This window comes from Corvus moneduloides, chromosome 4 (assembly GCF_009650955.1).
Source record: "Corvus moneduloides isolate bCorMon1 chromosome 4, bCorMon1.pri, whole genome shotgun sequence".
Classification (NCBI taxonomy): Eukaryota; Metazoa; Chordata; class Aves; order Passeriformes; family Corvidae; genus Corvus; species Corvus moneduloides.
Genome location: NC_045479.1, coordinates 13,294,718 through 13,307,323, shown reverse-complemented (window position 1 = coordinate 13,307,323; position 12,606 = coordinate 13,294,718). Strand labels below are relative to the sequence as shown.

At 40.7% G+C, this 12,606-nt stretch overlaps 1 protein-coding gene across 1 annotated transcript in view; it reads right to left on the bottom strand.

Moving 5' to 3' along the window:
* The window catches only part of LRMP (lymphoid restricted membrane protein), a 35,435-nt gene extending 25,250 nt beyond the window's left edge, over positions 1-10,185 (bottom strand). Inside the window, exons 1-12 of the mRNA XM_032105720.1 lie at positions 9,603-10,185; positions 8,705-8,815; positions 7,737-7,917; positions 7,460-7,536; positions 7,302-7,380; positions 6,187-6,345; positions 4,930-5,047; positions 4,548-4,598; positions 3,426-3,503; positions 2,819-2,875; positions 910-969; positions 754-818 (exon numbers count right to left, since the gene is read on the bottom strand). Of these exons, the coding sequence (XP_031961611.1) occupies positions 754-818; positions 910-969; positions 2,819-2,875; positions 3,426-3,503; positions 4,548-4,598; positions 4,930-5,047; positions 6,187-6,345; positions 7,302-7,380; positions 7,460-7,536; positions 7,737-7,917; positions 8,705-8,815; positions 9,603-10,185 (1,619 nt within the window). The remainder of the gene's footprint in view (positions 1-753; positions 819-909; positions 970-2,818; positions 2,876-3,425; positions 3,504-4,547; positions 4,599-4,929; positions 5,048-6,186; positions 6,346-7,301; positions 7,381-7,459; positions 7,537-7,736; positions 7,918-8,704; positions 8,816-9,602) is intronic.
* Between the last annotated feature and the right edge of the window lie 2,421 nt (positions 10,186-12,606).

Sequence of the window (12,606 nt, the reverse complement as noted above, 5' to 3'; positions counted from 1 at the left end):
TACATTAGATGAAGACCCAACAACTTTATCAAGATGCTCACTCTAATGCTGAATTTCCTTTCTCACTACATTAGGCTTCAGAGAAAAAAGAAGTCTCCTCTTTCACAACTGAAAAAATCATTGTTCATGTCTGGTGTAGGCAGCACAAGAAGCAGACTGTCAGTTACTTTCTGCAGCATAAAAGCCTTTTTATATTGGAAAACTGATACCTTTTCCCATCAGTCTGTTCTTCTGCCAGCTAAACGCATGACCCAAGCTCCTCCAGATTTACTTTGAAGAGCAGAGGGGCGTTGGAACTGGATGATCTTTAAGGTTCTTTCCAAACCTGGCCATTCTAGGATACTATGAGCTAATTTTTTATATCTACAAGTGTTCTGTTTGCTCGTCTTTGGGCTTTCTCCAAGGTGCTTGGGACAATATTGCAACCTCCTCATTCTGTGCTTACGTGCTAGGATTAACGGCTTCAGATTCCAGAGTTGTCTAATCATCTACAGGGAACGAGCTTTGTTATGGCCTCTGCTGATGCAAGACAACTGCCAAGAGATTAATTTAAGGTTTAATTCATACCTCAGAAGACTGTGCAAGCTCCAGTTCACAGTGCAGTGATTTCATCCCTTCAGGAATATTGCTGTTAAATTTACACAACAACGGGAAACTCAACCCATTCCTGAAAGGGGCAGGAAAAAATTATGTGTCAGTCTTTTTTGGATTTCTGATGGGCCACCTTTCCTGGGATTTGGTCACAATACTCACGAGATCAGCTCTTGCTGCATGTGTTGGATGTTCTCCAGCAGTTTATTCTTTTCAGCCCGCAGTGTCTAAAACATCCGTGGGGTTTCGTCAGAGGCTGACTTTGCCACACAGGATCAGCACATGCCCTCCCTCACACAGCCCAAACCAAACCCATACCTCTATTATCGAGGAACACTCCACAATCGTTAACTTGAGTTCCTTGATATTCTGCTCCTTCTGCAGAGATTGTGGAGAAAAAAAAAACAACAAAAAAAATTACATTCGATCCTCCATCGCAGCAGTGAGAGGTATGATTTAGCTTGAGCAGCAATCTGATTATGACATAAAAATAGTTGTGAATTTAAAAGAATACAGTGAGTTACCATGCATATTAACTAATAAAAAGCACTCAGATGATATTTTCTACCTAACTGCTGGAATTAAGGAGACAAACCCTCATTTCCAGGTGCTGTACTTTAATTTATTACTTACCTGGTTTCAGGTCCAACAAATTAGAGTTAGACAGAAGCACTCTAGTTTTAGCTTAAAACATGATCTATATTATATTCCAGCATGAGTTTTAATCCCAACTGACCCTGAGAACAAGTTGCAATGTTCCAAGTTTACTGTAATTGTTTTTCATTATTAGAGTGTAGCACTCCATAGATTAAACATGACCTAACAGAAGGGCTGAAAAAGAGTCAGCCCTCATGGTAGGAATGAGGAATTCGTAGAAGAAGAACCTTTCTTAGCAACTAGCAATGAGCTCCAGTCAGGTTATGCCATTCAAATAAAAGGCACTGCATAGACAGCAGAGAATTTATAAGAGAAAACAGGAATTTCGAGTAGGAGCTCTTGTCCTCTCACACCTTTATGAGTTCTTCCTACTCTCTCTTTAAAAATCATTGAGGTTTTTGAAAGAGATGAAGTGCACAGAAAGCTAAGCAGGAAAAGTGAGGTTTTAGAACCAGATTATCCTAATGCCAACAAGTAAAGCCAGTTTTCCACACCAGTTTCTTCAAAATTACACCAACCTCACACGTTTATCCACACGTAATTTAGCAGTCTACTTTCAGAATTCCCATTTAGTCAATAGACTAAGAGAGTCTTGTTGAAATAAAATGATACTACAGAGCTCACAAAAGCTTTGAATCATTCAACTACAAGAAAGTGAAAGATACTTTAAAAAAAAAAAAAAAAAAAAAGAATTTAATAAATTTGTACCCTTAAGCTGCTTCTGGAAAAACAATCAACCAAACCAAAACTATTAAAACAGCTACAAAGTTATCAGCTGAATCACACTGGAGTTCAGTTCTCTTTGTTACTATTTGAATTCAGCTGCAGCCACTTTGCAGGGAGCCCAAGAGTCAAATATTTTATCAGGAGATTTATACCATGTTCTGCTAAGTAGAAACTCCACTAGCATAGAAGGCTCTTTGCATAATTCATGAATCCAGAGAAAGCCAACACGTTTGTATAGTCTTATATCTTTGTGTTCTTGTCTATAATGCAAGAAATGTTCAGTCCTCAGCAAAGCCTAGGCAATTACACCTCTGTAATAAAAGGACAGATTTCCTTTTCCAGTGGGCTCCAAGCCACCATTTCTAATTTGACACAAACAATTTCAGTAAAAGTCATGAAGGGAAAGACCTTCTGTAGGTCCCTGCTGAAGGAAGTAGACTTTAGAAATTTCTGGACATTTTGTCTGAAGTTTGCAAGTTTGTTTTAATAGGTTGTGATTTAAAAAAAAAAAAAAAAAAAAGAAAGAAAAAGCAAGTAAAATCCTGAAACCTTTAATTATGCTGACTCATAACCAGGTCCTAAAGTAGAGCTCGCCTACTTTGAAGCCATTTATAGGATCAGGTTCTGCAGTGTGAGAAGAGTAGAAATAAGAGTGCCACAGTGAATACTACTGCCTTGCCTTTTTACAAATCATCCCATCAGTGCAGACCAGGAACCTGGGCCAGTGGAAGCTGTCCCTGCCCATGGCAGGGGGTTGGAACAAGGTATCATTAAGGTCTCTTCCAACCCCAACTATTCTGTGATTGTGTGGTTTTCAGTCAGTAATGAAGTAAAAGCAACTAACCTGGATCAGGGTTGCCTCTTTATTCAGCACAGTGCTCTCATAGATATGGGCTTGGATCTGAAGAACGAAAAGACCAAAAGTAAACCCAGCCATCAGTACAGACTATAATAAAAGTCGGTTCCTACTTGCTATTAGGAAGGGAAAAAGAGTATCAATGTTCCTTGCTTAGAAAAATCAAATTTTTCTTTGAGTACCTTGTGTGGTATTTGTTTCAAAGTACAAGTCTTGTACCCAAAGAATGAAAGCATTCTCAACTTTCAGACACCTTTGTTTCCTCTCATCTGTCCAGGCCAATATTTCCAGCAACATCTCCCAAAGCATGACCTTAATATACTTTCTTGAATAGTGAGGGAAAGGTATCCAAAAAAAGCTTAACTTGGAGGAAAGGACAAAACTTTGGACTGTTTCTATCAGCCCAGTTTTTAGCCTCCAGACAGCAATTTCCTTACTGAAAGCTGTCACACTATCCAAGCTATTATTTCATTGCAGTCCTTCAATGTAGAGAGGTTCATGGCTGTCTGCCTTCCAGCAGCAGGAACTCCCCCTTCACTAGACCCAAATGAACTGCAGGTTGACTTTTTATTCCTCCCAGCTTCAAAATGCTTACTTGAAGTTGTGCTGCATTTTTAGACAGCTCCAAAATCTTCTTTTGCAGCCCATCGGTGTCCATGCTGTTCCTAATAATCTAAACAAGACAGAGAGTGTTTAGGCACAGCTGAATGGATTGACAGCTTCTCCTTGAAGAAACCAGGAAAAACTGACATCTCCACCCCCAAGCTGCTGCCTACTCTCGAGCACTACCAGCATTTTTGCACATACATTGCATGTGTTTGCCCCACCAAAACTGCTTCTGCTCCTTTTCCCCACCCAGAGCACTGGTAAAAGAGAAAACCCCTCAAAATGTGATTTATAACCACTGCCAGACCTCAAAAGCTAAAGAAAATGCCCTGCAGCATTGTTTTCAGAAAGATGTGGTTTAATAGCTATTTGGACTAAGGAGCTTTGCAGAAAGATTGATCTTAAGGTGCTTCTTTTCATTACTATGTTGGATTTAACCTGTTTCTCCATTTCCCCCTGAATAGTCTGAAATACATTCGGTAAGCAAGCATTAAAATGTTTTATCACCTGATAAAAAAAAAAAAGAGTAAGAATGAACAGGTTTCCTCTGAATAAAAAAAAACAAGCCTAGGGATACACTGCTAATGTAGCTGCATTCCCTAAAAACCTCCTGTACGTCCTTGGTCAGTGTCAATGGAGCCATCTGTGAGTGGAGACCCCACCCACTGCATTTTTTTTTTTTCTACATATTTTAATGTTACAGCTCTATACAAGGTTTCTCCTTTGTATCTTAAGGGAGGAAAACAGAAGTGAATATGAAATGAAGTGCTGGATAGAGATTGTTTCAATATAGCTTTTGTGCATTTATAGCTGTGGGAACCAGAAATACATGGAATTTGCCTATAAATCTTGGAAAAAAGGTGGTGGTGGGAGAGAAGTAGCTTGTCCCTATGCTTCCCTAACCTCATATCCTTACTTATCCAGCAAGTGGAAAATCTGAAGCACAGCACAACCCCAAGATACAAAGTTTTATGACAAATCATCCTTTTAAAATGTTACATATTTTGATAACCTAATTAGCATGCCAGTTTTCAAAGTCTGACAAACATTTAATTTCTTAATGGCAAATTTTAGCTAGGCAAGAGCACATCAAATCATGACTTTATTTTACCTCTTCCTGGAGAGAAGTAACTTTGATGTTGAGAGACTGATTTTCTTTTTCCTGATCAAGTTTATGAGGGAAAAAAAAAAAAAAAAAAGGAAAAGAAATAATAGAAAAAGAGAAAAACAAAATAGTTGGTTTTAGCATGTCAAATTCAAAAGGAATTCAAAAAGGAACAGAGCACAAACACATCCAGAGCTGTGGTGTTGAATCCCTTTGTTTCAGAGAGCACACAGTAAGGGGACAGCTGAGGCTGGTGCAGCTCATGAACCCTCACTGAAGGTACAGAGAAGGTCTTACTTCTGATTTTTAACAGCCTGAGCGGCCACAGCACTGTTACAGCAAGGCGTGAGGTGCTGTACCCGGCAAACCAAGAAGGAAGAGCACCTACAAGCTGTTTGTTCTGCCAGAGAATCTGCTCTCTCTTCTCTTCTGACAGGTTCAGGTTGTTTCTTGCTTCCTCTAGTTCTTCTTCCAGTGATTTGGCTTTCAACACAGAGTGTTGGATGCTGCACAGGGGGAAGCAAATTCAGAGAAACTTTAGCCAGTTAATGCTGGTTGTTTAGATAGGCTGGAAATAGAATATTTTTAGAAGCCACCAAGGACTTATTTTTTGGCACAGAGACTTAACAGAAGAGCAACAATCAAGTTTAAACCCATCATTTCTGCCCAGGAAGCAAAGGCTCATGGTTCTACTTCCTATTTATCACCCCCTTCCACCCTTACAGTGAGGGATGAAACCCCAGGCAAACAAAGCCATGTTAAACATATTAAAATTTTAGCTTGTTACAGTTAAATGTATCAGGCAACCTGGGCACAAACCCATCTTTACAACACTTCACAGTTTACAGTTGGAAAAACCATTTCAGTTCAGTTTTCCGGGATAAGCTCTGCACCATTTTCTTACCCTGATCTGATAAACCCCAAATCATGTGTATTAAAGTCACAATAGGCCCTTTTGCAAGCTAACTCTATCCTGCAGAGCATCCCAGAGCAGGTGGTCCCACAGAAGGGCACATGTCCCATGCCAGCTACCCTGCACAACTCTTGCCTTAATCTCCCCCAAAAATCCTGGGAGCAGTTTGGCAGTGGACCAAGCCATATCACAGTGTAATTAATTAGGCCAGATGAACACAATGAAAAATAGGCTTGTACTTGTGGCATTGATATGTCCCCAGGCTACAGAAACACTGAACAAGTGACACAACTCACCTCAGTCCTGCAAATGAGTAGCAAAACAGCTCTCAGACACTCATTTCCCCTCTGCTTGGCAACAAGAGTGTGGTCTAGGATTGGAAGCCTTCCAGTGCTTGGCTGTTCTCTTGGTAATATTAAGCCTTTTTTTTTTTTTTCCTTTTCTTTCCTTTTTTTTGGTTGTTACTTTGTTTGTTTGTTTTACCCTGAGATTTTTCCCTGTGTGTACCCACACCACCACATGCTGCAGAAACCTGGCTCTGAGATGAATGATTTTCTAAGAACCAGGAGGGACAGAGCAGAACAATCAGACAAGAGGGCTAAACCTTACAGATATTACATAAAGTCAAGAAAGCCACTGTGGTGAAGAACTGGTGAGGAGAAAAGCATGAAAGCAAGGCTGGAAGAACACAGCTCTGCCCATGGCAGGCCTGGTGCCATCAGGGTCCCCCACCTTTTTAATTGTTGATGTAGATGCTCATTATCTGCCAGGAGCTTGTTGTTGGTCTCATCCACAGCTTCCAGGGTGAGCTTCAGCTTGTTGTTCTCTTCCTGAAGCTTCTGGTTGTTGTACTGCAGGTCCGCAACACAGGCTATCAAGTCAGAGGTCTCCCTGTCCAGTAAGAAAGCCAGGAAAGACTGAGAAAGGTGATTTGATCTACTGCAGACTTTTAAAACATCCTAATGCACAGATCAGAGGCCAGAGGAGAGCCCACAGAGGACTTGTGATGCTGCAGTGTCCAGTCATTTGCTCTGCACAGAGGCCGTGGAGCATCTTCAGGTCAGTTCTCCAGTTTTATGGACACCAAGAATAGTTTTGGTTTTAAGCACTTTTTCTGCTCCCTACAGCTGAAGTTTTCTGCCAGACAAGTGCCATAGCTGGATGTCTGTATCAAAATGCCTTAAACTAATCACCTCTTGGGCCACTAACTATGCTTCTGTATTCACTCTGCAATTTCTGGATCCTTTCTTTTCCCCAAGCCATCCCCCACTTATGCTTTCAAGCAAAACTTGAATGAGGATCACTCTTCTGAGATCCTGAGAAATTATAGGCAAGCATTACAGAGCAGATCTTGGATTTCTGACTATGCATGAATTGCAAATGAAACTTCTCCTCTTTGTTAAGTGCTTTGCTATTAACGGAGTCCAAGTCATAGACATAACTGCTACTACTATGATAAACCCAACAAGCTCCCTATCATAACAAAAACAGCCCCAAACAAAACCAAGATCAGATTTTTCAGGGCATAATGTCTTATTGTAGACAACTAAGAATTTGGTGAAGGGAAGGAACCAGTTTAAACAGGGAAACACATGGCAAATCTCTGACCACAGGGAATTAAAAAGGCAAATGGACACAGAAGCACCAAGCTCTCAGTAGGAAAATTACTGGTGTGTTTTTAAGTCTGAGCAGAAGCTGTGAGGAAGAAGGTGACAGCACCAAGAACTCCTGCAGACTGAGGTGAACATTAAACTCTGCCAGGATAGTGTTCCAAAACAGAGGTTCTAGGAAGTTCTGTAAGTAATTCAATACTACATTCTGAGAAGGAATTGCTTAAGTGGACTTACATGTCTCCTTTAGACACATCACCCCCAAAGGCCTCCAGGCTTCCTGATGTAACATTCATCCGGACATGTGTCTTTTTGGCTGAAAGAGGTGGGGGTTTTGGTTATAAAGCAAGAAAGTGGAGCTTTCCTGAACAGAAACAGAGGAAAACATCATGCACCTTCAGAGATGTTTCTAGGTACTTGAAATTCCAGGTCCTCCATGCTTGCTGATGATTCTTCAGTAGCACCTTCTTCCCTGAAAGAAGGGAGCATCAAGGGTCACAAAATCAGCAGGACACTGGGCTGCTTACCAGCTTTGTAACACAAAACTTCAGCCAAACCCAGTATTGTGGACATGGTGCCCCAATAACACCTTCTTTCCAGAGTCACAGGGGAAGTTTATATCTCCTGTTTTCACAGAAGCATTATGAGAGAAATTTACTAAAATGCTGTTACCATTTCCTCTTACGGTCTTCGATCCACTCTCCCATGATGGCCTGATATGTTTCCAGATCCATGGAGATATCTTTGTGCTCTGGGTCAAGCATGTTGCACAGCTCCTCAAGACCACTGTCCTCTGATCCCCGACTGGTTGTATGTCTCAAATAATCAACTATTTTGGACACTGCCACTTTTCCTAAAGCAGAAACAGGGGTCAGGCTCCAAAGCCAGGCAAGGCATTATAAAAAAACTGTAAAAGGCCACACTACTGAACTGCACTGCATCCAAGTGCCCTCAAGAGCTGCAGACAAGCAACTGATCCCTGCAATTGTAATGTGTCCTGGAAAAAAAACGGTTTAGAGATCTTGTTTGTTGTGTTGTAGGGTTTTTTTGGTGGTGGTGGTTTTTGGGTTTTTTCTAGTACAGTAAACTTGATTTTTACATTCCTAATTTTGTGGATTTCAGTTCAAGAGAAACAAAAGTTGACACACAATACTAATCCTTTCTCTCAGGGCCAGGCTGGATGGGGCTCTGAGCAACCTGGGGTAGGGGAAGGTGTCCCTGCCCATGGCACGGGCTTGGAACAAGATGATCTTTAAAGTCCCTTCCAACCCAAACCATTCCATGATTCTACCATGTTTGAGCTGGAACTGGGAGAAATTGTCTCGTGCTCTGAAGTGTCCCAAGTTTCTAACAGCATAAAGGCTGAAAGAAAGAAACAGTCATTTGCAGTGAGGGTAATTCCTAGAAACATGTTGCTCCTCTATTTCTCCTGCACTAAAACACTGCAAAGAAGAGCAGGGGAAGGGTCAGGCACCATGCAAAAGAGGCACAGACTCTTATACTTCTATTCTGCATCTGCCACAACAGAAGCACCTAAGCATGTCAGAGACTGGCGTCTCTCAGGAATCATAAGACAATCTGAACCTTGGAAATCTGTTGAGAGGAGACCAAAAGAGAGCACTGAAAAATCCCTGGCAAACCTGTGTGATGGATGTCACATGCACAGAAGATGGTGGTCAGCAGGTCCTCTTCACAGATCAAGCTCACATCGTACATGTTGTCAGCTTTGTAGGCCAGTGTCTGCCTCCCTCCTGCGAAGAATAAATCTGTTGTTGCCCATTTTTATTTGTTCATGATAACTTTCATTCCAGACGACTGAAACAACAAAACCAACTAAGCAGCTTCCCCTCTAATAAAAACAGAGCTTTTACTGCCAAATAACAACCAGAACTGGCCCTAACTTGAGCCTCTGAGCTGGAAATTACTTCATGCATCTACTTTTACACATGCATTTTTGGAAAAACTTTTTTATTCTTTCACCTGGAGTAAACATATGAAACAGGACATTTTAAGAGGCCAGGTATTTCTTCCCTCCCCCTCCAGATATATTGTAGAGAAATCATTATAGTTGAGTCAACTTGTTAAGAAAGCAGTCCCTAAAACAAACAAACAAAACACCCACAAAACCCCCAAACTAAGAGCAACACCCAAATTCATATATCTTCTAGGTTAGTCTATATTAATAGCCAAATCATAGTTTAAATTAATAGCCAAATAAAATTTGGTTATAAAAACAAAGCTACTAGTAGTCTAAATCTTTTAAACTGTTAAAAATATCTCCATCTCTTAAACCAAAAGTTAATTACCAAATTAGAAAAAGGTTTTGCCTTATTAATTCCTTACTATTTACATTCACATTAATATTTTTTAGAGAAATCTTTGGAATTTCCTCAGCTCTTTTTGCAGTCTTATAAGGTTTGAGTGCTACTAAAATGTGTTGCTACCAGTTTAAGTGGTAAATAAATGTTGTCTATGTAGGCTGAGTGTTCAGATGTGTAGGATTTTGAATCAGGGGATGTTTTTCTTCAGCATTTTTACCGCTTTCGCTCGAAGGAAACATCTTCGGCACAGGAGGTTGGACCACAGCACTTTCTGGCTTTTTCTCAGATGTGAAGAAATATAAATCTGGACTTGATGTCAGATATTTCTGCTTGGACTGCACATTTTTAGGTTCAGCATTTGCTAGAGCACATGGTTTGTTCTGGGCATTGGCCTCCCTGGATCCAAAGCAGTATGGAGAAGAGCTCTCCATGGCATAGGGAGGCATCCACGGGCTGCTGGATCTCTCAGTGCTTTTAAGGATTGAGAAGGTGGTGTTTGCAGAGTAGGGGTCAGAGGTGGCCCCAAGACAAGGTGAGTTTGCAGACAAAACACTGTCACTGTCAGGGCTGACCAAGGGTGAACAAGGACTCTCCCGATTTCTGCAGGTTCTCCCTTTCAGTATTTCTTCCAGGTTTTTTTTGGTATTGCTCTGTGGGCTGTCGAAGTTCCGGGACTGAAATTTTGGTATCTGCAAAGCTGGGTTGGAGACTTGGTCCATCATTTCGATGGATTTGATCTTCCTGCAGATGCTGTCGACTGGATTGCGGTGCCGTTTCTTAGCTCCGCATTTCAAAGACATCATCAATTCCCTTCTCTTGCCAAATATCTGGAAAGAATAGGCACAAGATACAAGAGTCAGGGCAATCAGCACACACATATTTATGCCAATTTTTCCATTCAGCAGCCACCTTGGAGCTTTTGCATCCAGTGGTTTGAAAACCCTTGTTGCACTTACCAGCTGTGACAGAAACCTTTAGGCAGGACATTTTGCTGTCCAGGGAACTAGAAGTTTATGTGCATGTGGAAAAGTTAGAGAAGAAAGACATAAATACTTCCTGAAATATCACTGCTTATTCTTGAATGCCATAACCATGGCAGGGAGGTGAGGGGAATGAAAATAAACACTGAAGAACACCCTGCAAATTAGCAGAGGACATTTTAGATTAAAGCAAGTGCTTTAATTGTATTTGGGGAAGTGGGGAGGCAGGAAAAGGGAGGCCAACAAGAGTTTCAGCATTTCTGTGAGCCTACAAGAACAAAACCCCCAAAATCCAGTGTTTCTTCTGCTAATTAGCCACAGATGTCATGGTGCCACACTGGGAATTACACAAGAAACACATCCCACAGAGGAACCTCATCTTGTTTGTATTTTTATTATCTATTCTCCCAGGCAACATTCAAAAAAGACATTTCCTACAAGATAAGCATGTCTCTGTGTGACTAAGGCATGGGAGGTTCATTTTGCCAGGATAAATCCACATTCCAAGTGAGGTTTCCGTGTCTACCCTGCACATTGCAACCACCTGAACCAATCAGCTGGGAGCTTTCAAGGGACAATGGGGACTCTGAGCTTCTCAACCCACCAAAGCAGCATCTGCTAAAACATCAGCACCAAGAATGTTCACTGGGAGAGGCCCTCAGCAGGCCTGGGACAGGCATCCACATCTTGGCTGAATCTTTGTCATTAAGAAGAAACAAGAGGTGAAACAATTCCAGTTGGAAGCAGCATTGAGATCATCAGGCTATATTATTAAATAATAATAACATACCAGATGAAGCTGGCTGAAGCTCCAAAGAATGAGATTTTAAGTGATTTTTTTAGGCAGAAAAATTAATTCCTTTCCCCAAAACCGGCATCAGGCTTCACTGGCACTTAACACTTGCATAATATTTTGAAGCAAGGAATAAAATCATATATAAGTATTTATTAATCTAGATTGAAATAAACATAAATACTAAGTACTTTATTTAAACTGGTTTATTACAAGCTGCCTGCATGGCAGCAACTTAGTTTTATATAAGCAGAGGCAAGGGCTCCAAGTTTATTTTTCTGATATTTCTATAAGTAGCAATATTTATGTTAATGAACACATCTCTAGCCACAGGAATACTTCAGGAAAACCACAATAAGGAAAAGCTCAGAACAATTTTACAGAAGAGACTACTTTTTAATTATGGCTGTCTTAAAAGATTTCATCCTCAAATAAATGGCAGGAAGTTGAAGCAATCTTCTGTATTAGGATGCATTATTACAGATGCATTATCTTTAAAGAGATAGACAAATTAGCTTTAAATTAAAATTTTTAAAACACTGCAATTAGATTTAAGACTGTTCTTAAAGTGCACAAGTACCTTCAAGCAGATACAACTAAAACTCTATTAAAGGGTATTTCACCAGTAAAAAAAATAACCAAACAACAAAAAAAAACCAGCCCAAGAGCTTATACTTACACTAGCATGTGGAAAAATAACTTCTCTTCCCTCTCTGAGGGAGCCAACACAGCTATTTTAGCTGTTCCTCTGAGGAGCAGTAGCTGACTGAACTTCAGTGTTCAAATGAGCAGAGGGCTCATCTGCTGGAAAATCAGCTTTACAAGGTACAACTGCTGCCACTCAGCCCTCAGCTGAGAGGGTCCACCAGCTGCAACCAGGTTCTAATCTAGCATCAGGCTCCAGCTTTCTGGCCTTTTTACTTTCTTTTTTCCTCACATCTCTCCTACAACTGTTAAATTAATTGCCTGGGAATTCAGTGCAACTTGAAGTCTCCCTGCTCTTCTACTTGTTTTTTAAAACAGCAAGGAACATTGTGATATAGGTTATTGTTGTGTCAAAACTTTGGTTCCTGGGATGTTTCTCACTTCTATTAGCAGTTCTTTTCTGCTTTTCACACCTACAGCAAAATTTAAGGCAGGAGCAGATCTCTCCTAATTTCTGACAGTTAGAACAGGGAATCCAGGAACTGTATGAATTTCATCACTCTCACCACTTTTGAAAGGAAGGAAGTGTTGAAGTCTCTTGAGCTGATAGTGTATTAAATAGTCTCTGTGTTAACTGTCTGCTCTGCCCTTGGTTCTGTGAAAAAAAAAAAAAGAAAAGGAGTATCTTGTCATTAGGACCCTTAACTAATTCTTCTTTTTTTGTGTTATATTATCAAGACATGTGCAGTAGGTCCTGTCTATCCAAAGAGCTCTACGGCTCCCGCTGAAGTCCCTTGTAAAAG